Raw genomic sequence first — 26,935 nt, forward strand, 5'->3', positions numbered from 1 at the left:
GATTGATATTAAAATTTCATTCGATGGATTAGTAACTGGCTTGCATTCCGGTGGCACGTAAAACACAACATCCGAATGTGGTTGATGCCAGTGTCCCCTGACTGGCTCCCGTGCTGGTGGCACATAAAAAGCACAAGCCAAATGTGATCAGTGCTAGGCCCACCTGACTGGCTCCTGTGCCAGTGGCATATAAAAAGCACAATGCTCTCGGAATGGTTGGCATTAGGAAGGGCATCCAGTTGTAGAAACATTGCCAAATCAGATTGGAGCCTGGTGCAGCCACTGGCTCTCCAGACCTCAGTCAAACCCATCCCACTCATGCCAGCATGGAAAATGGATGTTAAGCGATGCTGCTGATGATGATGATGATGTTACCAGGTGTGTACTGGGAGAAAAATTCAATTGAATATTTCACTTCCATCTTTGCCTAGTTTCTTTCTTTTTTTTTATCAATCATTAAGGGGCTCTTGACAGAGTCATTGGGGCTGCTAGAAATAGCAGCCGAATCTTTAAATCACACTCCATCTGTTCACCAATTTTCTTCTGCTATTCTTGGGAGGGTGATGGAGATAGAATCTTCAGGCCCCCTTCTCCTTAGGGTTCTATTGGCAGCAGCTGTCATCAGACATTCCAGCTGGACTCTCAAGTGTGACCAATAGAGGCAGTGAATATTGTCCAACCATCTCGCTCTTTGGTTTACTCTTAGATCTCCTGCTAGTAGGCTTAGTTTGAAAAGCCCATCTTGGGATCCTTTCCTGCAGCATTCTAACTGTATTTTGCATATTCACTCACTCTCATCACCACCACCGCCATCACCATCATCATCTTTTAATCCTTTTGATACCAACCTGGCTGAAACCACCTATGGCTGTGTGCTACAAATGTCTTGTTTTCATAAGTTCTGTATTAAAATTTTCCACCAAACCTTAGTCACAATTTATGTTCCTAACACTAGCTTAGTGATAACTAAGTTATTTTACTAAATTCTTTGTTATATTTAAAATAATTGAAAGAAACACACAGCATCTCAACAGAAATATAGTAACAAAAGGTTTAAAGTAACCATGATATTTTTAACCCTTTTGACTCTGGCTGTGTACTATAAATGTCTTGTTTTCATATGTTCTGTATTAAAATTTTCCACCAAACCTTAGTCACTATTTATGTTCCTAATACCAGCTTAATGATAACTAAGTTATTTTACTAAATTCTTTGTTATATTTAAAATTAATTGAAAGAAACACAGAGCATCTCAAAATAAATACAGTAACAAAAGGGTTAATGTGCTCTTTCCATGCTGGCATAAGTTGGATGGTTTGACCAGAGCAGGTTCTCATGTGATTTGGCTTTGTCTATCTGGCTGGATGCCCATCCTAATGCCAACCACATTACAGTGTCTACTGGGTACTTTTAATGTGGCACTGCATGATTGCTTCTACATGACACCGGCACAAGTGCCTTTTTATATGGCACTAGCACACATCCCCTGCAGGCTAATCCTCTTCACCTGGGCCAGTGGCCTTAACACTTCTGTTGTTGAGGACGGGTCTTCTTGTGTACAAAGCAATTGGGTTCCAAGAGGTAATACTTAATACCCACCCCTTGAGTGTAGATACTCTGTTAGAACAAACTATACTGTAGTGGATATCACGAGAGAAACTCTTACATATGTTTTTGGTGCAGAATGGACTGCTGTTTATATCGCTTGCAAGGAGATAAATCCCTGCTCCCTCCAGCACCAAGACCACCAGATCATGTGATTTCAACCTTCCTTGGTCTTGTCAATGATTGCTACTCAACTGCTAGAGATAGTAACAACTTATTTCTTTACCAGCAATGTGTAGAAAATGTATATATGCATGTGAAGGTGTGTGGTTTAGTGGTTAGGGCATTCGGCTCATGATCATATGGTCGTGTGTTCAATTCCCGATGGTGCATTGTGTCCCTGAGTAAGACACTTTATTTTACGTTGCTCCAGTCCACTCAGCTGGTAAAAATGAGTAGTACCTGTATTTCAAAGGGCCGGCCTTGTCAGATTCTGTGTCATGCTGAAGCTCCCAGTGAACTACGTGTGTCTGTGGAGTGCTCAGCCACTTGCATGTTAATTTCATGAGCAAACTGTTCCATTGAACCCAGATCAACTGGAACCGTCATTGTCGTAACTGATGGAGTGTCAATTTCTTATATGATTTATATAGAGAGATAGATAATAATAATAATAACAATAATAACCCTTTCTGCTGTAAGCACAAGGCCTGAAATTTGGGGAAGGGGGATAGTCGATTACATCAACCTCAGTGCGCAACTGGTACTAATTTATTAACCCTGAAAAGATGAAAGGCAAAGTTGGCCCTGGCAGTATTTGAATTCAGAACATGAAGACATATAAAATACCACTGAGCATTTTGCCTGGCGTGCTAATGATTCTGCCAGCCTGCCACCTTTGATAAGAATAATGATGATAATAATAATAATACTGAACGTATTATACACAAATTTATACCGCAGGAGTGGCTGTGTGGTAAGTAGCTTGCTAACCAACCACATGGTTCCGGGTTCAGTCCCACTGCGTGGCATCTTGGGCAAGTGTCTTCTGCTATAGCCCCGGGGCGACCAATGCCTTGTGAGTGGATTTGGTAGACGGAAACTGATAGAAGCCTGTCGTATATATGTATGTATATATATATATGTATGTGTGTGTTTGTGTGTCTGTGTTTGTCCCCCTGGCATTGCTTGACAACCGATGCTGGTGTGTTTACGTCCCCGTCACTTAGTGGTTCGGCAAAAGAGACCGATAGAATAAGTACTGGGCTTACAAAGATTAAGTCCTGGGGTTGATTTGCTCGACTAAAGGCGGTGCTCCAGCATGGCCACAGTCAAATGACCGAAACAAGTAAAAGAGAGAGTAAAGAGTGTGTTATTTGTGCGAGGAAACTATCAACTAAATCAACTTGTTTCAAGTTTTATTGACTTCAGAATTATGAACGACAAAGTTGACCTTGGTAATGATGATGATGATGATGACAACAACAACAATGATGATGATAATAATAATAATAATAATAATTTGTTTCTTTGTTTCTGTAGCTGATAAAAGTTGTTTTTTTATTTTACTATTTTCATTCCTTTGTAATGAAAGATCAAAATTAGGTTATTATGAAATGTATGAGAATCAAATAAAAGAGTTGGTGTCTGTGCTAATTTAGTGACAATCTATATTTATTAGCCATATTTTATCTACCTGGTATTCTTGTATTCTGTCTTCTGCATTCAATAGCTAGTCTCTCTCCTGTGTCTACTTGGAGCAGTCCTTCTTTCTGCTACGCATTTTCTTTGTATAGCAATCTTTTTTTTTTGTTGCATTACAATCTCTTCTCAGCCTCAGTGAACGCCTGTCCACAGCTGTTATCTACATACTAGGCACAGATGTGGCTGTGTGGGAAGAAGTTTGCTCCCAAACCACATGGTTCCTGGTTCAATCCCACTGTGTAGCACCTTGGGCAAGGGTCTTTTGCTATAACCTCAGGCTGACCAAAGTCTTGTGAGTGGATTTGGTAGATGGAAACCGAAAGAAATCTGCTGTATGTGTGTGTGTATGTATGTCTGTCTGTCAGTCTTTGTCCCTTTGACAACCAGTATTGGTGTGTTTATGTCCTTGTAACTTAGTGGTTTGGCAAAAGAGATCGATAAAATAAGTTTGGTTTAAAAAGAGAAATAAAAGTACTGGGATTGATTTATTTGACTAAAAATTCTTCAAGGCAATCCCCTAGCATGGCTGCAGTCTAACGACTGAAACAGGTTAAACATTAAAAACGATAAAAGATAGGGGTATTGGCTCTTTTGCAAGCCCATTTTTACCTCTGGGAAGAAGTGATCCATATTAGTCTAATCTCTGTCCTTTGACCTGTCTAGGATTTACCAGGCGCTTGTGCTCCACTGGTTTAGCTCTTAGGGCCATTAAGGCATACAAGCCACAACACCACAACAAGGACTGACCCCTGTGGTAGCCTTGCTATGTGTGTGAGTGTGAGTGAAGGCGCATGGCTCAGTGGTTAGAGTATCGGACTCAGAATCATGTGGTAGTGAGTTCGATTCCTGGATCAGGCTGTGTGTCGTGCTCTTGAGCAAGACACTTTATTTCACATTGCTGCAGTTCACTCAACTGTAGAAATGAGTTGCAATGTCACCACTGGTGCCAAGTTGTATCAGCCTTTGCCTTTCCTTTGGATAACACCGGTGATGTGGAGAGGAGAGGTTGGCATGCATGGCGACTGCTGGTCTTTCATAAACAGCCTTGTCCAGACTTGTGCCTTGGAGAGGAATTTTCTAGATGCAATCCCATGGTCGTTCATGACTAAAGGGGGTCTCTACCCTATATATACCTGATGTCAGTCTTCTCTTCTAACTACTTGATGTTGTTCCTTGCTCTCCTCCATTCTTCTGCTCCTTCCTGAGTTACCTCTTGTCTTTTATGCCTCTATCTACTGTACCCCATCACCTTCTGCTTTGCTGGAACCTGGTTCCGTTGGCAGATCTGGTCTCTCGTTTACTTATTTGTAGTGGTATTTATCCAGGGTAGGTTGAGCCACCTCCAACCAGCATGTTCACCACATCTCTCACAAATGCTGACCACACCTGGTCGTCATTCTCTGTTGAGTTCACGTTTGGAGTTTCAGTGAAAATATTAATTCACATGTGCATCCGTGCTGGTGGCATGTAAAGAATCAGCTTTTGACCGTTGGGCCTCACAGAGACAAAGTGGCTGAGTTCCTCTTGAGCATTGCACCTCATAGAGGCAAAGTCGCTGAGTTCCTCTTGAGCATTGAGCCTGACAGAAGCAAAGTGGCTGAGTTCCTTGCGAGCATTAGACCTCATGAAGGCATAGTGGCTGAGTTCCTTCTGAGTGCTGGGCCTCATGGAGGTGAAGTGGTCGAGTTCCTTTTGAGTGTTGGGCCTCATGGAGGCAATGATCAAGACCTTTGTCATTATGTCATGCTTGAGAAGAAGACCCATCAAGCCGAGCAAAATTGCAGTCATGGTAGATACCGCCGTGACACAGATTGGCATGTAAACACAACCTGGTATCACGCAAATGGCCCCTGTGCTGGTCGCATGTAAAAGCACCCATTACACTCTCAGTGGTTGGAGTTAGGAAGGGCATCCAGCTGTCAAAAACCATGCCAAATCAGACTGGTGTTTGGTGCAGCCTTCCAGCATGCCAACCCAGTCAAACTGTCCAACCCATGCCAGCATGGACAACGGACGTTAAATGATGATGATGATATGGTCACCAGCCACATGTATACACACTTTGGGATAGTGTGATCCTTGGCAGCTGTGTGTGTGTGTGTGTGCATTTGCATATTTTGAGAGAATTAGCAAAGAATTTGATGCAAAGTAGTGATGTTATGATGGAAACAGAGGCAACAGTAGAAATGCAAAAACAAAAGAATCAAATATTCTTGTCTAAATTATGTGTGTGTGTGTACATATATATTTTTTGTCTTTACTTGTTTTCTTCATTGGATCGAGCACATGCTGGGGCACTGCCTTGCAAGTGTTTAGTTGAACAAATCATTCCCCACCACCAATACTTATTGAAATCGGGTTCTTATTCTCTCAGTCGCTTTTGTCGAACTGCTAGGTTACAGGGACATAAAGAAACAAACCAACACCAGCTGTTACATTGTGTGGACACACATACATACACACACACACATGCCAGGTTTCCATACAATTTCTGTCTACAAAATTCAATCACAAAGCATTGATCAGTCTGGAGGAATAGTAGAAAACATTTGCCCAGGGTGCCATGCAGTGGTACTGAACCTGAAACCACATGGCTGCAATTCAAGCTTCTTAGCCACACAACCACATCAGCACTGCTTCTACACACACACGCACACGATGAGTATATCCTGGCTATTTCACTGACCTGTTGTACATAATATGAGGACTGACCTGTAGCAGTATTTATAGCAGCTGAGTCATGTTACTCTTGTGCTGCTTTTGTCTTCATGCTATACACACGTACACCATTTTGCATAGCTAAGGGTGTGACCCTTTATGAATTTAATTTAGCCACCAGTGAAGGAGCCTTTAAGCCAGTGGTTCTCAACTAGGGTCTGTATGACCCTTGGTGGTCCCTGTAAGATTATTTTGTTAAAAATTTTGCATAATATATTGGTTATATTTCTACAATACATAAAATATCTTAATTTTTAAATACAATTCCTAATAATATTTAATAATCTTTTCTGCTCTAGGCACAAGGCCTGAAATTTTGGGGGAGGGGTCCAGTCAATTAGATCGACTCCAGTATGCAACTGGTACTTAATTTATCGACCCCGAAAGGATGAAAGGCAAAGTCAACCTTGGCGGAAATCGAACTCGGAACATAAAGACAGACGAAATACCGCTAAGCATTTCGCCTGGTGTGCTAATGTTTCTGCCAGCTCGCCGCCTTAATAATATTTAATAATGAAAGTATAATGGGTATTTTTTTTTAAAACATCAAACGGCTGTAAGCATCCACCAGAGTAAAATGGGAATCAAAGGGTTCCACAGGTAAAAAATGGTTGAGAACCACTGTTTTAAGCAGTTGCTGAGCCTGTGAGAAATAGCAGCCAAATCTACCTCTTTAGAAAAAGCACATATTAAATATTGAGTTTAATCTAGCTGTCAATGAAGAAGTCACTAAGTAGTCAGTGAGCTTGCCAGAAATAGCAGCCAAGTCTACCTCTTTAGATGGAGCACATATTAAATAATGAGTTTAACCTAGCTGCCAATGAAGAAGTCGCTAAGTAGTCACTGAGCTTGCCAGAAATAGTAGCCAAATCTACCTCTTTAGATGAAACACATATTAAATAATGAGTTTAACCTAGCTGCAAATGAAGAAGTCGCTAAGTAGTCACTGAGCTTGCCAGAAATAGCAGCCAAATCTACCTCTTTAGAAGCAGGAAACCTAGATACACTGTATCTGAAAACAAGATGGGAAAGATGGTTGAAAATACCTTTAACCATTTAGCTTTCAAATTATTCTGTCAAAGGTAATGCTTATTTATTCACATTATTTTGAATTAACCGTGAATTGTCTTGTAACTTTTTAGAATGAAATTGTAGGATGGGTGTGGTAGGTCAGATCTGGCCAGTTTGAACATAAAACCACGTGAGAATTTGGGATGGAGGTGGCTGGCTTAAATGCTAAAGGGTTAATTGTAAATCTGCTTGGTCAGAACTAATTGGCTGAAGTGGCACTCCATCGGTTATGACGACGAGTGTTCCAGCTGATCTGATCACCGGAACAAAATCAGCTTGTGAAATTAATGTGCAAGTGGCTGAGCACTCCACAGACACACATGCCCTTAACATAGTTCTCAGGGAGATTTAGTGTGACACAGAATGTGACAAGGCTTTTGCCAGCTGAGTGGACCGAAGAAACATGAAATAAAGTGTCTTCCTCAAGGACACAACACACTGCCAGGTGTTGAACTCGTGGCCTTATGATTGTAAGCCAAATACCCTCATCACTAAGCCACTTACCTTCACCCAGTCAAAACTAACCTGAATTTTACTAACACCACCACCACTACCAACAACAACAACCAAACTTTTCTTTAAGAAATTAAAGCAATCTTCATCTGTAAAATGGTTGGGGCCCAAATATTTGAAACATTTGCATCTTTCTGTGGTAAAATTCTCTGCAATGAGAAGGGATACCATAAATCCCAGCTGCAAACTAAAACACATTGGGCTGAGTGAATTGGTTGAGTTGTGAGAGCATCTGACAGAATGCCTCTTAGTATTTGCTCTGGCACAGTAGGCTCTAAGTTCAAACCCTACTGATGCCAATTTTACTTTTCATGGACAACAGACGTTAAATGATGATGATGATGATGTTATTCAGTGTCCTCACTGGCAGTGGTACCATGAAAAAAGCATCAATATACTTTGTAAAGTGGCCAGCATTAGAGAGGTCATCCATTTGTAGAGGCCATGCTGAAGCAGACATTGGTGCTAAGTGCAGACCTCTGGCTTATTGAATCCTGTCAAACTGTCCAACTCATGCCAGCATGGAAAGCAGATATTAAATGGTGGTGATGATGATAACAATGATGATTATGATGATAATGGAGTGGGCCATTATGAGAGAGAGAGCAGACACAATATAATGCCATTTCACAGGGTATAGGGCTGAAACTGAACCAAAAACGTGTTTGTCCAGCAAACCCTCCTATCCACTTGTCCATCCTAGTGGCAATTGTGTAAGCAAGTAAAACTCGTGTATATTGCACTAGTTATAGTTAAACCAACTGTTATTGGAGTAGTTGCTAGAAATGGCAGCCAAATCTCCTCAAAATACACCTTATATTGGTTTCAAATTTTGGTGCAAGGCCAGCAATTACAAGGGATGGTGCAAATCAATTCCATTAACCCTGTGTCCAGCTGGTCCTTTTTTTTGCCACCCCCGAAAGAATGAAAGGCAAAGTCAACTCCTGTGGCATTTGCTCTCAGAATGTGAAGTTGGAAGAAATACCACTGAGCATTTTTTAGCTGGTAAGGTAATGGTTCTTCCAGCTTACCACCTTACCAAACCTTATTGTTATCAAATAAAAAGGGGGACACTTTGTGTAATGTAGTCCTGCATGCCCTTAAAAAGACAGAGGTCACAAATGGAATACCTTTGCTTATAGGCCTGTTTGATTAGCTCTGACCTGGAGCTTAACAACAAGTTATGGTCTGCCATATAATCTATTGTATTATTATGCACACATACATATATATATACAATACATACAGTCATACAAAACATAAGTATACACAGAATAAACACACACAAATATATACACACTCTTAAACACACATGCATATCCACACACACATACACACACACTCTCAGTATGTAGCAGTGGTAGTAGTAGGTCTCTTGAGAAAGTGCTAAAGATGTGAGCTGATAAAACAAAGTGTTGTTGTTATCTATGTTAGTGGAATTGTCTAAAAATATTTCCACATATATTCTACCTCCTCTTGTCTCTGTCATCTTCCGCTGTATTTATCCTATTGTGTAGTTTACTGTCATCTCTTCTTCTTATCCTCCTCCCTCCTCATCATCCTCATCCGCATCATCATCATCATCGCCGTCGTCGTCACCGTCACCATTGTCGTATCTTATCTCTTACAACATTGCTTGTGTCCTTCATCACCAGCATCACCGCCACCATCATAGTCATTGGTGCTGTGATCAGTAACACCACTGCCGCCATCATCACCATTGTCGTCATCATCATCATAACCACCAATACTATATCCACCACCCCTATCACCACCATCACCACAGCCTCGATTTTTACCATCAATGATTCCATTGCCAACATCATCTCTACAACCAGCATCAATATAATACAATATCCACTACCACCACCACCACCACCACCACCATCACCTCCAATATCAAATCCATCACCACCACCACCATATCCATTACAATCACAATCCAGCATCATCATCATAACAACAACAGCTTCCACAAATCTATGTGTTTTGCTTACCAATATTACGATTCTCTTTCGGTTTAGAATTTTTTGTTTTATTAATTTATCTCTATTTTATTTCTATATTTGTGTTTCGTTTTTATTGTGTTATTTGTGTCATAATCATTGTTTATATCCCCGAGACATCTCTAATCAGGTTGATCTATGATCAAAGTCATTTCAGCCGTGACTAACTCACCTTTTATTCAAACATAGTGTTGTAGAATTACATTGTTGAAAGTGTCCTTCTGTGTTCAAGTCATGTGGTGTGTGATTTTAGGGAAATTTTTCTGCTCTTTTTTGCAATTTTCTTGTCAACTTTTACCATCATCTTTTTGGGAGTCAGTGAATAATGTACCATTTTAGGGTTGTAGATTTGCAGTATTGTTAGTAGACCGGGCAGAATGTCTTATAATATCTGCTCCATCTCTTTGCATTCTGAATTCAGATTCTTCCAAGTGTTTTAATTCTTGAAAATGGCCCTGTCATTGTTCCCTCAGTCACTGTGTGGAGGCATCAAAGTACACCATGATAAACTTCAGCACTGGCATCTCTCTAGACTTAAACAGATTTATCATCATCATCATCATCATCGCTATATATAGTTGTGCCTTTGATATGGGAGTTTTTGAAGTCCAAGCACTGTGTGCATAGAACTGGTAATTCTTTGATCAAACTCACTTGCAAATGTTTGCAGTGTTTCAGAAACCTTGGGCACAGCCTCAACAGCAAGGAAATATCAATGATAGTTATTATTGTATTTCTTTAAATAATAATGGGTGCAAGCAGTGAAGGCACGTGGCTTAGTGGTTAGGGTATTCAACTCACAATTGTAAGTGTATGAGTTCATTTCCCAGTAGCACAATTGTGTCCTTGAGCAAGACACTTCATTTCACATTGCTCCAGTTCATTCAGCTGGCAAAAATGAGTTAGACCTGCATTTCGAAGGGCCAGCCTTAGTATATTTATTCTGTGTCATGGTGAATCTCCTTTAGATGTTTATTTGTGGAGTGCTTGGCCGCTTGCAAGTTAATTTCACAAGCAAGCTCTTTTGTTGATCGGATCAACTGGAACCCTCATCGTTGTAAACTGGGGTGCCGGTTAAGTTAATAGGTGCAGGCATGGCTGTGTGGTTAAGAAGTTTGTCTTTTAACCACATATCTTCAGGTTCAGTCCCATCATGCTGCACTTAGGGCAGGTGTCATTTGCTAAATCTGCAGGCCAGCCAATCATTTGTGAGTGACTTTAGTGTGAAAATTTGTAAGCCTTTATGAATGAATGTTGACAATCTAACAGTTGTTCTTACTCTGTCTCCACACACACACACACACACACACACACTCACTCTCTCTCTCTCTCTCTCTCTCTCTCTCTCTCTCTCTCTCTCTCTCTCTCTCTCTCACACACACACACACACACACACACACACACACACACACCACACACACACACACACACACACAGTATAAGCACATGAAATAGCAAGGATTAAAATGAAGAAGCAAACATTTATTTCTTATGCACACTTCATACACTAGAACAGTGGTCCACAACCGGTATGCTGTGGCACCCTGGTGTGCCACAAGATGATGCTAAGTGTGCCACAGCATAACCTGAATATAGTTTTTTTCCCTATACTTTTAGTTATATTTTTAGTTCAGATGTGACACCAAATTATGAAAAGAATCTAAGTGTATCACAAGTGAAAAAGGTTGCAGAGCACTGCACTAGAATATGAAGGACATTTATTACAGGATTCAATTTCTCTATAGGTTTTGTGTGTAAAAATGTGTTGACTCGTGCTTCAAGTGATAGTTAACAGATGTGGGGCTCTGGCACCTTTATTGCCTCTCCTGTATATATACCATCTCAGTCATTTGGGGCTAAGTCAAAATCTCTGTTCCTGTATGTAGAAAGCAGTAATGATGTGTTTGCTGGTGTCTCCTGAGGCTACCCCTGCCTCCTCCTCTTCCCCTCTTTCCTCTTCCTCATTGTCATCATTTAACATCTATTTTCCATGCTAGCATAAGCTGGATGCTCCAAAGTCCAATGCGTGGCGCCCTAGTGATATCACCAAATAACTCACAAACAACATTTCTTCAATTAAGATGGGTAAAGTATAGTGAGGATTAAAACAGAGATGTATACATTTATTTTTACAATGTTCTTTCACACCCAAATATGAAAGATCTTAGAGAAAAAAAATTTCTTTGAATAGACTTTGTAAAATATACCAATAAAGAAAACATTGTGTTGAGCTCCATGTGATGTCAGTGGACTATACGATACAGTGTTTTGGTGTGATTTCACTTCTTCAGTAATAAATGTACACATCTTATATGAGCACCAGGCTTAAAAGAAGCTCTGATGTTGATAAGTTCTACAAAACCTTAAAAGGTGATGCCCCAACATAGCTACAGGCCAGTGACTGAAACAAATAACACAGAATAACTTTTAACAATAGAGAACCTCTCATGAAAAAACACACATGCTGGTGCAATGTAAAAAAAAAACACCCAGTACACTCTGTAAAATGATTGGCATTATGAAGGGCATATAGCTATAGAAAGCATACCAAAATAAACAACTGGAGCCTTGTACAGCTCCTGGCCTTAGCAGTTCCAATCAAGCTGTCCAACCTATGCCAGCATGGAAAGCAGATGTTTAATGATAGTGATGATGATGATGTATGTATATATGTATGGATGTATGTGTGTATGTATATGTATATAAAATTTAAACAGCAAATGTAAAAGTTTCCTGAGTCATACCAACTCAAAAGGCCAGTTACCATGGCATATATATCCCCCACCCTCATGGGACGCCAGTATGGTGCAAGATTACTCATGGTTGCCAGCTGAGTGGAGTGGAGCAACTGGAAATGTGAGGTGTTTTGCTCAAGAGCACAACATATTGCCCAGTCCAGGAGTCAAAACCACAATATTACGATCACAAGTCTAACACCCTAATCACTAAGCCTTGCGCCTCTACTAAATGTGGCCAGAAGTTGTTCAGTTATGGCGGTCACCTCAGAATGTGGAGTTGGATCAGAGAGAAATACTCTCAAATTATTGCCTCCTTGAAATATTTATCATAGAGTAACCATGTACCTCTGCTGCAACAAAATACTTGCTTCTGTCTCTCTATCATACTTTGACCTCTCATCACCTGTTTGAAATCCACCTCCCTCGGTACTATCCATCCATCCTGAATTGAAGGGTCTAGTCCTGTAAGTTGCTTGGTGCCCTCATTGATGCCAGGGCCACGTAAAAAACGCCCAGTACATTCTGTAATGTTAGTGTTATGAAGGGCATCCAGCTGTGGAAACCATGCCATAGCAGACAGTGGTGTTTGATGTGGTCCTCAGGCTCACCAGCTCCTGTCAAGCTATCCAACCTGTGGCAGCATGGAAAATGGTCATTAAATGATGATGATGATGATGATGATAATGATGATGTGCTTAATTAAATTAATGGGTGATTAATGAACTAATTAATCAATGTCCTACAACGGTGATTTTTCTCATCATCACCTCAAAGTCAGTTTCTGTATTGGAGATGTAAAATTGAATGAATTAATCTGAGCATGTTTTATCAATCCTGGACCTGATAAAATGTAAAATCAATTGTGTTTATTCTTTAACTCCTTTATCATTGGATAAAATTGGCATCAACAAAATATGATATCCTGAGATGAAAGTACTTGAGATGACAAGATGTGACAGCCTATCAGTTATTCTCTCCTCTCCACCCCACCCCTTAAAATGGAACAAGATGACCAGAAACAAATTCTGACTATTTCATCAAAAAAGTAAAGACCTCCTCACTCAGAGAGTTTGAACCTAAGAAATTCCCTCTGCTCTGGTTTTACTACTCAAATTTATTATTATTCTTTCCCATGTCTTGGAGATGGCAGAATAAGCCAGGACTATTGTGTAGACTGCCAAGCTATTGGGGATTTGGTTTATTATTTATTTATTTCTCTACTTTCTATTATATATCCTCTGTTATATCTTTTAATGTGGTAGTATCTCCCCTGATTGATGTTAACCCCACATGTTTTTGTAATTTTTTTTTGTACTGTAACTCGTCCTTTGATATTGTCCTCCATGTCTTGGGCCCTTGTAGCCAATAAAAGAAATCATGATTATTATTATTATTGCTGCTGCCGCTGTTGTTGTTGTTATTTAGGTGGTGAGCTGGCAGAATTGTTAGCATGCTGAACAAAATGCTTAGTGGTATTTCACCCGTTGCTACGTTATGAGTTCAAATTCTGCCATGGTCGACTTTGCTTTCATTCTTTCAGGGTCGATGAATTAAGTAGCAGTGAAACACTGGGGTCAATGTAATTGACTAGTCCCCTCCCCCAAAATTTCAGACCTTGTGTCTATAGTAGAAAGGATTGTTGTTGTTATTCCACCAAGGTTGACTTTACATTTAATTTTTTTGGGGTTGATAAATTAAGTACCAGTGAAACACTAGTCGATGTAATCAACTAGTCCCCTCTCCCAAAATTTCAAGGGCTTGTGCCTTCAGTAGAAAGGATTATTGTTGTTATTATTATGGCAACAAGCTGGCAGAATCATTAGCACGCCGGGTGAAATGCTTAGCAGCATTACGTTTACCACTATGTTCTGAGTTCAAATTCCACTAAGGGCCGACTTTGCCTTCCATCCTTTTTGGGTCAATGAATTAAGTACCAGTGAAACACCGGGGTCAATGTAATTGACTAATTCCATCCCCCCAAATTTCAGGCCTTGTGCCTATAGTAGAAAGGATTATTATTTAAGGCAGTGAACTGGCAGAATTGTTAGCACACTGGACGAAATTCTTAGTGATATTTCACCCATTGCTACATTCTAAGTTGAAATTCCGCTGGGGTTAGCTTTGCCTTTCATCCTTTCGGGGTCAATAAATTAAGTACCAGTTATGCACTGGAGTTGATGTAATTGACTTAATCACTTCCCCCAAATTCAAGGCCTTGTGCTTCCAGTAGAAAGAATATCATCATCATCATCATCATCATCGTCATTATTATTATCGTTATTCAGTAATCTCTTTTCCCTTGAGTGCTTTCACTGTACTACTTAGTGTAGCCCTGTGTGTTTGCTTTGGTGGGGTTATTTTTTACTATATTGGAAGTGCCCTATATACAATGTGTACTGTGGGTACCAGTCAAGTGCTGGGGGTCAGTGTAATAAATTGACCGCCTTCTCATGAAATTGTTGACCATGATGTATTAAATTTCAAAACAATCATCATCATTATCATCGTTAAGGTGGTGAACTGACAGAGTTTTTAGCATCTCCTGTAGCTTCTTGTTCTGAGTTTGAATTCCACCATGGTTGACTTTACCTTTCATTGTTTTGGGGTCAATAAATTAAGTACCAGTTGAGCACTGGGGTTGATGTGTTACTGACTAGCTCCTTTCCCCAAAATTTCAAGCCTTGTGCCTATAGTTGAAATTATTGTTGTTGTTATTGTTATTATTAGTTATTTATTTAAGTATTTACTTCACATTTCACTTCCTCTTCATACATGGCAGAATAAATAATTTGTTAAACATGTGTGCAATTGTCAAGCTTTTTTTAAAATTTATTTTTTTAATTTCAAATAACTTCCTAAGCCATCATCTTGGAATTGCCAACCAAGAACAACTCTTGACAAGGATGATGATGATGATGACAACAACAACAACAATATTATTATTAATAATAATAATAATAATAATAATAATAATAATAATGAATTTGTGACTTAATAGAATATGGTTAAGAGATTAGCTATCAGTGGCTGTTTTTTCCATTCTCTTTCCTGCACATCTTGATGAGTTATTCTCAAAGACAGAATGAACATCTGACGATGGTTCACTCCATTGGTTAAATAGTCTATGAAATTGATGGATGCTATTTCCCAACATGCACTCCATGTTTTTGCTGTTGGTAACCTGTAAAGTGATAATGCGTCTTATTGATTTGGATTTATTGGTTCCCGGTAAATTTCCATAGTTTTCATTACACCATCACTGCAAACATCAAATTTTCCACCTCCTCCTTCTCCTCCTCCTCATCCCCCCCCCCGCTTCTGCCGCCCCCCACCCACCACCTCTCTTGCCGTCTCTTCTTAGCTCTCTTGTACAAATGCTTAGGTGGCTTGTGAATTCTTTCACTTTTCTTTCATATGGAAATTGTAATGCCATTTACCCCCCACTCCTCCTCTCTTCTCCTCACTCTTCTCGTCTGAATTAACTCTCAGATCGGCCGCCGTTTTAGCTTTTAAACACACGCAATAAACAACATGTCGCTATTTTAATTGTTAACCGAAATAGTATTCTGTGTGTGTGTGTGAAAGTAAATATGAGATGTGTTATCTTGTGTTGTTGTTGTATGAACATGCTCACTGACATGTGGTTACACCTATTAGCATATGTGTATATATGTATGTGTGCATTTATACATACACATACACCCATCTATCTCTCTCTCATATATATATATATAGTGTGTATGTATATGCATGTGTATAAGTGTGTGTATGTGTATATATGTGTATGTATATATATATATGTGTGTGTGTATGTGTGTGTAAGTGTATGTGTCTATATATATATATATAGAGAGAGAGAGAGAGAGTGATGGAGTATGTGTACATACATCCGTCTATTTATCTGTGTGTCTATGTATGCATGTGTGTATGTGTGTATATATATATATATATATATATATATTATGTAATATGTTCTTCCCTCCCCTCCCCCGCCCTTTGAGTTCACTAAATCCTGTACAGTATCATCCATTACATTTGTATGCATATTAAATTGTATTTAATGGTTAGCAAAGTTTCAAAAATATCTCCCAGACCAGATTGTTATCATTTGTTATCTGTTCTACAATACCTGAGTCTCTAGATTTTTCCGTTTGTTTTTGTTCAACAATGACAAAACAACAAAACACTGGGCAATTACAATAACATTTTCTTTTTTTTTTTTATTTATTACCTTCTTTTTAATCTATCTATCCCCCCATCATCCCTCGCCCACTCTCTCCAAATCATTTGGTTCCTGCTTACTGGTCACAAAATTTCTAACCATCGCTGCCGTTACTGCGGCGGGAGGGGGGGGTCTACCATCACCACCACCACCATCACTGCTACTGCTGCTAGCACAGTCACCATCATCACTCCTGCTCCTACCCCCTCCACCACTATTATTAACATGGTCCCTGCTTCCACCATCTTTATCATCTGCTGCACACACCTTCCTCCTGACCTCAAAATTATTACATTATTATATTGCTTTTAGTTACACACACACACACACTTCCTTGCATATACACACATGTATCAATGCAGATGCATATACACCCACACACACACACACACCCCCCACACAGTCATATATGCATACATACACACACACTCCACACGGTCATATATGCATACACACACACATAATCTGTTAATATCTCGACGTCCTCATCTCATCTGCTGCTGGTGTAGATAATAATAAGATGTGTGATATCCATCTGATTGATGTACACATCATTTGAAGCTTGCCTCATAGCCTCTCTCTGTAAAACTGACTCTCAGACTCTTCAGCAGTCAGCCTGGAATCATTTATTTATTTATTTGTTCTTCTTGAAGCTCTCTGCTTCTCTCTATCGCTATGTCTTGTGCTTGATGTTGTTGTTGTTGATCTTGTGCTTTAAAATATTGAGCTTTCTTCTGATGTCTCTGATGAAACAGCCACAGGGCTTTGTATATTCTATTGACGGCATCAGTTATAGGAACGTGGCCATGCTATAGCACTCTCATCAAGACAGTCTCAGACAATGTCAACCCTGGTATTTCTGTTAAGCATTCAACACACTAGTTCTACCATTCCTCATCAACATATGTGTGGGTGTGGGTGGGTGTCTGGTGTGTATATATTTATATGCATGCATGGTGGAAGTGCAATGGCCCAGTGGTTAGGGCAGTAGGCTTGCGATTGTAGGATCGTGGTTTCGGTTCCCAGACTGGGCATTGTGAGTGTTTATTGAGTGAAAATACTTAAAACTCCACCAGGCTCTGGCTGGGGGTGGTAGTGAACCCTACTGTACTCTTTCACCACAACTTTCTCACACTCTTTCTTCCTGTTTTTGTTGTACCTGTATTTCAAAGAGGCCAGCCTTGTCACACTCTGTGTCATGCTGAATCTCCCTGAGAACTACTTTAAGGGTACATGTGTTTGAGGAGTGCTCAGGCTGTTCCATTGATCAGATCAACTGGAACCCTTGTCATCAGAACTGACGGAGTGCCACGATGTATGCATGTATGTATGTAGGCACAGGGAGGCTTGTGTGGTTGAAAAGTTTGCCTCCTAATCGTATGGTTTCTAGTTCATTCCTGCTGAACAGCACCTTTCCTCTACTGTAGCCCTATGCTAACTAAAATCCCTTTGAGTGGATTTAGTAGACAGAATCTGAAAGAAATTTGTTGTGTGTTGGTGTGTGTGCACATGCATATATATATATATATATATATATATATATATATATATGATCAAAGAGTCTGTGGCTACAAGACTAACAGTATGTAGTTAATCTATAAAAAGAGCTCAGTGAATGTGCAGCGAGGAGTGGAAAATCTAACCTTTCAGACAGAGTCCTTCTTCTGAGAAAAGGTTAAAGGAGAGAAATTAATGAGAGACAGCAGAGTGTTTTATCCTCTAAATTAGAAAAAAAATGGCTGCAAATGATAACTAACACAGGTCCATCGAACCTTCGTATGTGAATTGGATAGGAAGTGGTAGGAGAGAGAAAGAGAATGAAGGAGGTAAAAGTAAAGAGGAATGGAATAAGGATAGAATCAGGAACAGTCTAGAGTGAAAGGAAAAGATGTCATGAGAGGGAAGTTGAAGAAAGGGTTTAATGAACTAAGAGGAAGTATAGCAGTGAGTGAGTTCATATTTCCAATGTGTGTGTTGGTCTGTAACCAATGGCTTCCTGATGGTGTCGTTTGGTTGCAGAGCATATCCAGGCATATCCAGAGCATATCCAGGCTTCTTGACATGTTGCACGATCTTTGTAAACAAAAGGCTCATCTTGTCTTTTGTTTTTGGTCTTCCGCATGAAGCATGTCCAAGCTATTTTTTTGCTTTATAGATGGAGAGATTATTACCTTACTTGCAAACAAGTTGGCAATGGTGACCGGAGTGGTGTCCAGTTGTAAAAAATAGCTTTGCAACAATGTACTGTCATCTGACCCATGTAAACTTGGAAAGGTAGATCCTAAAATGATAGTGATGATGATATACACACACGCATATATATATATATATATATATATATATATATATAGGTGCAAGCGTGTCTGTGTGGCAAGAAGCTTGCTTCTCAACCACATGGTTCTGGGTTCAGTCCCACTTCATGGCACCTTGGGAAAATGTCTTCTACCATAACTTCTGGCCAATGAAAGCCATGTGAGTGTGTTTGGTTGATGGAAACTGAAAGAAGCGTATTGTGTGTATATGTGTGTGTGATCACTGCTTGATGACCGGTGTTGACAAGTGGTTTAGCAAAAGAGACCAGTAGAATAAGTACCAGGTTTATAATAAGTATGAGTACTGGGATTAATCTATTCAAGTGAAAATTCTTCAAGGTGATGCTGCAGCATGACCACAGTCTAATGACTGAAACAAGTAAAAGATTGAAGATAAGATATATTTTGTGAAAGTTGATAGTCCATGGCTTCATTTGAGTGAAATGGTGATATGTTTACATTCCTTGTTGGTACACACACACATACATGCACATACACATGTGCTATATTTCTTAAAAGGTAATGGTATTTATACAGTGATATAGCTAGAGAGTGTGCCACCCTGGGCAGCCCTTGAATTTGTTGTTCCATGCACGCCACTCATTGTGCAGGCTTATACAGTAAACCCAGAATTGTGCACCCCATCTTTCCTCCCCTGCCCCCAGCTGCACTACTATATTTACACTACTCTTTTTCTCCCCCACCTTAAAGCAGTGCTCCAGCATGGTTGTACTCTTAAAAGAATAAAGGAGTATTTTCATTTGCAATTTTTATTTTGCTATCACAAGGTTTGAACTTGGAAGTTTTAATTGATGAGCTGTTGGAAAACCATGCTTGCAGTATGAAGCCAAATCTCTGTTGAGTTTGTTCGCTTCATTTTGGCCACCTTTGTATGTCTTCTTTCTGTTGAGTTGGTTGATATATTTGTCAGTCAATTACCATTGTTCTCTGGAACATGGTCAGAGTGAAATCAAAGATGCAGTTTCTAAACCAATGAATGGAACAGCTTTACAAGTGAGCCTAGGCTTGGTTTCACATGCTGCTAGAAATAGCAGCCTAGATTGCCCTCAAATCAAACTCTTTCGTCATAGACACAGTAGTTTACATTGCACAATGTAATCCTGTATAGCTAAAAGAAAAACAGCAGTTGTGACTGGAATGCTTTTGATCATAGGTCTACCCATGTAAGGAACCCCTAGTCTACATCTTTTATTAATTTGTTGTTCTTTTCTAACATACAACACTATGTCAGTTTCACATTGGTTGCTTAAACGTTTCCATAATTCACAGTTTATTTCCCTTTCAGAAATTTTGGTACCATTTTCACTTAATTTTATCTTTGATTCAGTTATTACTTTGATTCTTCAAAAAAAAAAAAACAATTGGATATATATTTTTTCCCCCTTTCTCCTGTCTAGATGCCACAGACGCCTGACAAAACGAAAACGCCTACAGAACGGAAGCGCAAACGAAAAAATAATGTAGATAATAATTGTGAAGCAGGTAAGGATTTCTTTACAGTTTTTATTTCCCCAGAAGTTTGAGAAATTTTGCTTCATCAGTTAAAACCCCATTGAAAATTTTTTAAATCAGATGCTCAAAACAAGCAGAAAATACCAAAAGTTGGGCTTGTTTATTCAGATGCTTATAGTGTATGCACTTGTGGTCAGATTATTGGGAAAATTAAGCATTATTGTAGAAAAAGTAATGTAAGTAGTCACTTACGTTAAAAAAAAATTGTGCATATTTGGTTTTTTCTTTTATTTGTTTCAGTCATTTGACTGCAGCCATGCTGGAGCACCATCTTTAGTTGAACAAATCGATCCCCAGACTTATTCTTTGTTAGCCTAGTACTTATTCTATCAATCACTTTTGCTGAACTAAGTTACAGGGGACGTAAACACACAAACATATACATGTATATATTATATACATATATATATATATATATATATATATATATTATATATATATATGATAGGCTTCTTTCAGTTTCCCTCTACCAAATCCACTCACAAGGTTTTGGTCGGCCTGAGGCTATAGCAGAAGACACTTGCCCAAGGTATCATGCAGTGGGACTGAACCCAGAACCATGTGGTTGGTAAGCAAGCTACTTACCACACAGCCACTCCTGTGCGTATATTGTTGTTTATTAATTACGTAATAATATCTAAAGAATAAATACACTGGAAAAGAATATGATGCAAAGAGTTCTAATTAACTAACTACAACTAGTAATACATATGGATATAGAAATATCACAAATCAAACAGCAAAAGTTTACCTTCAATATTTTGCAGCTTTTTCATTGGAAAATTTGCTGGTTCACCGAGTTTACTTTCTTCAGAAATGATATACTTAGGCATGCATGAAAATTCCTTGGAATAAATCACTGAAATACAGCAACATTGCAAACCCCTCTGTGGATTCGCAATCATTTAGGTGTGGGTGTGGCTGTGTCATAAGTAATTTGCTTTCTAGCCACATGGTTCAAGGTTCAATCTCATTGTATGGCACCTTGAGCAAGTGACTTCAGCTTTAGCCTAGGGGCAACCAAAACCTTATGGGTGGATTTGGATGATGGAAAATGAAAGAAGCCACTCAGTGTGTGTGTGTTTGTCCTCACCACAACCACTTGACAACTGGTGTTGGTTTGTTTACGTCCCCCATAACTCATCAGTTTGGTGAACAAGACTGATTGAATTAGTACCAGGCTTTAAAAAAAGTAAGTACTGTGATTGTGGTGGTGGTGGGGGGGTCAATTCAGTTGGCTAAAACCCTTCATCGCAGTTTCCCAGCCTGGTCACAGTCCTCTGACTGAAACAAGTAAAAGGTAAAAGATACAGGAAGGGATTAAAGTTTTCACCCTTAGCTTAGAGAGCTCATAACTTCCTTCGAAACAACCACAAATAAGAGGTTTTTCCATTTGGGTGGTTTTAAGCAGCACAGGACTTAGAGATTCCTGTTATTCACAGTGTTGACTTCATACAAGAAATTTAAAGAATGTGTTGATTCTGTTTGTAGATCAACTTCTGAAGATTCTAATCTAATTCATGTTAGATACTAGACACTCCAGTCTTGTGATGATTCTTCACATAAATATTAAGCAGAGATAGGTGCAGGCTTGTCTGTGTGGTTGAGAAGTTTTCTTCTTAACCATGTGGTCTCAGGTTCAATCATGCTGTGCAGACCCTTGGGCAAGTATGTTCTATTATAAGCTCTGTCTACCAAATTCACTCAAAGGTTCTGAGTGAATTTGGCAGATGGCGACTCTGCGTGTGTGTATGATTAATAAAAAAAACAGAAAAAACAAGAAAAAAACAACCCGAGGACATGGAACATGCAAAGTATTGATAAGACGCTCAGAGAAGGGAAAAAAAGGGTGTTTTATGTTTCTAGCAAAGCTTTTCTTCAAAAACAGGAGACAGAGGGAGAAAAATTGTCAATAATCCTCATGTAGTTATGTGTGTGTTCCTGGATACCCTTGTCTAGGCATCACATGATGGTTGTAAATGAGTATCATTGTCATACAAGTGACGTTATTTGTCTGCAGTCTTCTGTGAAAAGCATGTTTGGTTATGAGGAAACAGTCTGTACAGTCTGTTGCTGAGGCAGAATTGACAATATTCCAATGATACTCCATTCAATGCTAGGGTAGTTGTTCTGGTGGTCACAAAGCCTCCAGATAAAATGGGATAAGAAGATGGATTTGCCCCTATTCTTGCACCTGAAGGGGTTTAATTGCTGTGTGTAACTTCCTTTGAAGCTATTAGCTGTCATGCCCATCTAGTGCCATTAGATGGTGTGAAAGTGATTCTATAGACTGCAATCGTTCAGAAGTAGGATCTTCCCAGTAGGCAGTTGGTAGGATTTTGGCAGTTAAAGGTTGTGGGTGTGTATTGGGGGATGTAAAGATGTGTGATTGTGTCATTGAAGCATGTGATGTTAAAAGAGTGATGCATGAGTAAGTGTAACTGACCTTGATGTTGTGAGGGTTGAAAAGTTTATAATAGTTATGGGTTAAAGGGAAGTGTTTCCTTATTACTATCATAAAGCTCCTAGCTATGTTGGTTGAAAGTTCTAAGTTACACTGGAGGATTGAATCAGATTATCTTTCCTTTGGTAAATCCACTCCTTGCTAATTTCTCATTTCATACATACCGATATATACATACATACATACATATGCTCACACAATGAGCTTCGTTCAGTTTCCCTTTCCCAAATATACTCACTAGGTTTTGGTTGGCTTAGGGCTGTAGCAGAAGATGCTTGCCCAAGGTGCTGTACATTGAAACTGTACCCAAAGCCACATGGTTGGAAAGCAAGTTTCTTAAACACACAGCCATGGCTGCATCTTTCTTTTATCCTATTTCTCTATTTTTAATCTTTATCAACTTTTGTGTTTTAATTGACTTATAGAAAATATAGCCATGATTCTCTAATATGATTTATCTCGAGGCAAATAATACAATGCAGTCTTCCCTCTTTATATCAATAATGATCTTACAGTTTCCCATGTACTTGGTATTTGCATTTTTGTGGTCAATGGCCAACTTAAGTTCATTGACTGTTCTAATTTTTTTTACCATAAACTTTGTTTTTTAAGTATTCCCATAAAAAATATATATATATCTAGTGGTGTGAGGTTCGTTGAAGGAGGAGGGTATTCTACTGAACTATATTTGTCCAATTCACTTGTTTGGCAAAATCTCAAGGTGGGCCCTTACATTACTATGGTGTTGGAGTTCTCCATCTAGTTAGAAATTAAACTTCGCACCTTCAATGTCCTCGTGAATGCTTAACATGACAGGTTCCTGCAGCAATTTCAAGTAAATGGGATCAGTTACCATACCATCAAAAAAGAATGGTCCAGTTAATCCTTCTGAAGATAAGCTGCATTATGCTGTAACTCCATAATATGTAGATTCTCAAGTCCCCTGAAGGTGTAATTCTGGTGGTTATTTGAGCCATTTAATACCAGTGTAGTCTCATCAATCTAAGCTATCTTTGTTAGAAAGTATGCATCTTCTAAATACCTTGCCAAATACCAGTCACCTGTCTCCATTCTTTGGTCCATATCATCTTCATTGAGAACATAACTGGCATTCTGTGAGTTATGACAATGAAGTTTCCATTTGATCTGATCAATGGAAATAGCCTGTTTCTGAAATTACCATCCAAGTGGCTGAGCACTCTGTAAGCACATAGACCCTTAGTTTAGTTCTCAGGGAGATTCAGTGTGACACAGAATGTGACAATGCTGGCCCCATTCAAATTACAGGTCCAGCCCATTTTTTCCAGCTGAATGGACTGGAATAAAGTGACTTGCTCAAGGAAATGCACCCCCAGGAATTGAACTCACTACCTTACGATTATGAGTTGAATATCCCAACTGTGAAGCCACGTGCCTTCACATTGAGAGCATGAACTATTCCTGGAATGTAACTTTTCCAAAGGGCATTGCTTCTAAATGCAACGGATGTTTGGTCTTGAAATTTCTATCTCACAGCTCATTTGCTGCTCTTATTTTCTTGAACTTTGGCTATATGTTTCCAGCACCCGTTCTTCCTTTGTGGGGTTCATCAAGGTCTGAGGTCTTCCTGAGCATTTCTTGAGTGATTATAAGCTATTATAGGTAGATCTGTTTGAACCTCAAACTCACTCCTAAACTATCTTTGCAGTAGTTTGACTGCATTTCCAACTTTCCAGCAGCACTTTAGGACAGATTTCCTTTGTTCAAAGATTAGCCTGGCATCCTTCATTATTTGTAATGGGTTAAACTTAAAAAGAAATGAAAATTAAGTGAAGTATCAGCAGTTAGGGGACACCTTGGATGTGTGTGTGTGTATGTGTGTGTGTATTATGTGTATTTACCTGTCCAGCACATTAGAAATTCCATTTCCCAAGATAGTGTTACTTTGTTCCTTTTGTCACTTAATAATGTGTGTAAGTGAGAGTCAGTATGTGTATGTAGGTGTGCGTATATGTATGTATACACACACACACACACACACACACACACACACACACACACACTGTGTGTCCATAAATTCTCTTTACAATTTAATACAAAATGTTATAGAAGCTGTGAAGATAATTTATGGACACCCTATGTATGTGTGTGTGTGTGTGTGTGTGGTGTGTGTGTGTGTGTGAATCTGTTTCTTGGAATAATAGTATCTGGCCTAAAGGAAGGTGATACACTGGGTTGCATGAAGGAAGAAATCCTGAGAAGAAGATTACTTTTGTAATTGCTTTATTTCTAATATTCCTTGTTTGCATCAGTGGAATATTTTATTGATTCGTTGTTTGTATATTTTATGGGGAGATTTTTTTTTTGTTTGTTTTTGTTTCTTTTGCATCTTGCTCAAGTAATTCTCTAGCTGGATGCCATTCTTACCAGTAGCCAATGAACTGTAAAGTAGAAAGACCTGTTTATTGGACAGATTTGATGATAATGATGGTGATAGTGATGGTGGTGGTGGCATTGGTTGTGGGGGTTTGTATTTCTAGGATGATATCCCAAACAACATGGGAATGGGGGTAAAGGACATTTAGGATGTTTGCTCAGGTTACAAGAACTTGGATTCTCTTGACAGGCTTACAAAGGCAAAAAGATTTAAGTGTTCTACTCAGGGACACCAATTTCTAGCTACAGTTGCAAGTAATAAACCCCTGACCAAATCGGTCATTATTCCAGATCGTTTATTGACTGTAGAGGCCATATATATATATGTAGACACCATATATATATATGTAAAGATAGATATAGATATATACAAATAAAAATGCTAGTTTTAAAGTCTCTGTAAGAGATCAACACAGTAGTTTGTACTGACAAGTAATATTTGTTGCCACTTCAACATGGTTGTCTGTTCAAATGGACTCTACTGCGATTTTTTAAACCCAAGAGGACATCACCTTTAGCTGGTTAACGATGGAGAGTGGCATCCGATAAATTACAAGCAGAGGAGTGAACCCCTACCACCTTCTATATATATATTGAGAGAGAGAGAGAGAGAGAGAGAGAAAGGGAGAAAGAGAAAGTAGAACTAGGGCATTTTGTTTCATTATTAGGATGGTCTTCGTGTGTCATTTATTTTTCTTGTGCATAAAAAGAAATGGTTTATTGAACTATATTCATATATTGATCTGTCTTTTAAATAAATCTATTTCTTTTAAACATGGCTAATTTTGACTAAAAGGTTGGTTTAAACATCTTACCTCTTTCATCCTGAAAGTATTCTTCGTTTATTTTTTATTTGGAACTTCCTCACATGTTCACACTCGCAAATCCATGTCTCTCTGCTGTTCATCATTATTTAATTCTCTCTCTCTCTCTATCTATCTATCTATCTATCTACCAAAGAGAGATAGTGCTTACAGTTGTGAATCCCTTTTGTTTTGTCTTGCTGAGGATTAACCAACCTCTGTCGTGCTGGTGCCATGAGAAAAGGCACCCAGTACATGGCAACAGGAAGGGCATCCAGCTGTAGCAACCAAGCCAAACGTGCGTACAAGCATGAGTCTATGACAGTAGCAGGTCTCAATAAGAACTAACTTGAACAACAACAAACATGCAAAGCAGACATAAAATTATATTGATCATGAAGGCCAAACTATGTTTAACATGTTAACTGCCACAGCCTGTGATCGGAACTTATTGGTGATGCCACATATTTTCAGTCACATTGCATACTGTTCAATACTCATGTTTTTGCATTTTTACAATATTTCATAATTAAACTTTAATAATATTTAGCACTCATGTTATTTAAATATCCTTGAAACTATGTCAGAGATACAGAATGTAATATTTTCTTAAATCATGAAAATGCACTGGTGGTGCATATGATGGTTCGAAATAGCACCCAATTTTACCTTCCAACCACATACTGCAATCTTTAAGAATGACTCACAATGTAGTATGGGGTATATAATTGTTGGGTGGGAAAAAGAAAAAGACTTGATAGTCATATTTGGAGCATTCTAGATTGTAGGTTTGTTCCAGTTTTGTTTGGGACAGTCTGGATAGTTGTGGCATCTTGGACAAGTGTATTTTACTATAGCCGTGGACTGACCAATGCATAGTGAGTGAATTTA

General features: G+C 39.0%; 1 protein-coding gene across 14 annotated transcripts in view; it reads left to right on the forward strand.

Annotated features, from left to right (window-relative positions):
* LOC115216341 (serine/threonine-protein kinase tousled-like 2) overlaps positions 1–26,935 on the forward strand; it is a 393,881-nt gene that overhangs the window by 247,967 nt on the left and 118,979 nt on the right. For all 14 annotated transcript variants that reach the window (XM_029785573.2, XM_029785584.2, XM_029785572.2 and 11 more), the window contains one exon: positions 20,248–20,332. In XM_029785573.2, the coding sequence (XP_029641433.1) occupies positions 20,248–20,332 (85 nt within the window). The remainder of the gene's footprint in view (positions 1–20,247; positions 20,333–26,935) is intronic.

The sequence above is a fragment of the Octopus sinensis genome, linkage group LG10 (assembly GCF_006345805.1).
Source record: "Octopus sinensis linkage group LG10, ASM634580v1, whole genome shotgun sequence".
NCBI classification, from domain to species: Eukaryota; Metazoa; Mollusca; class Cephalopoda; order Octopoda; family Octopodidae; genus Octopus; species Octopus sinensis.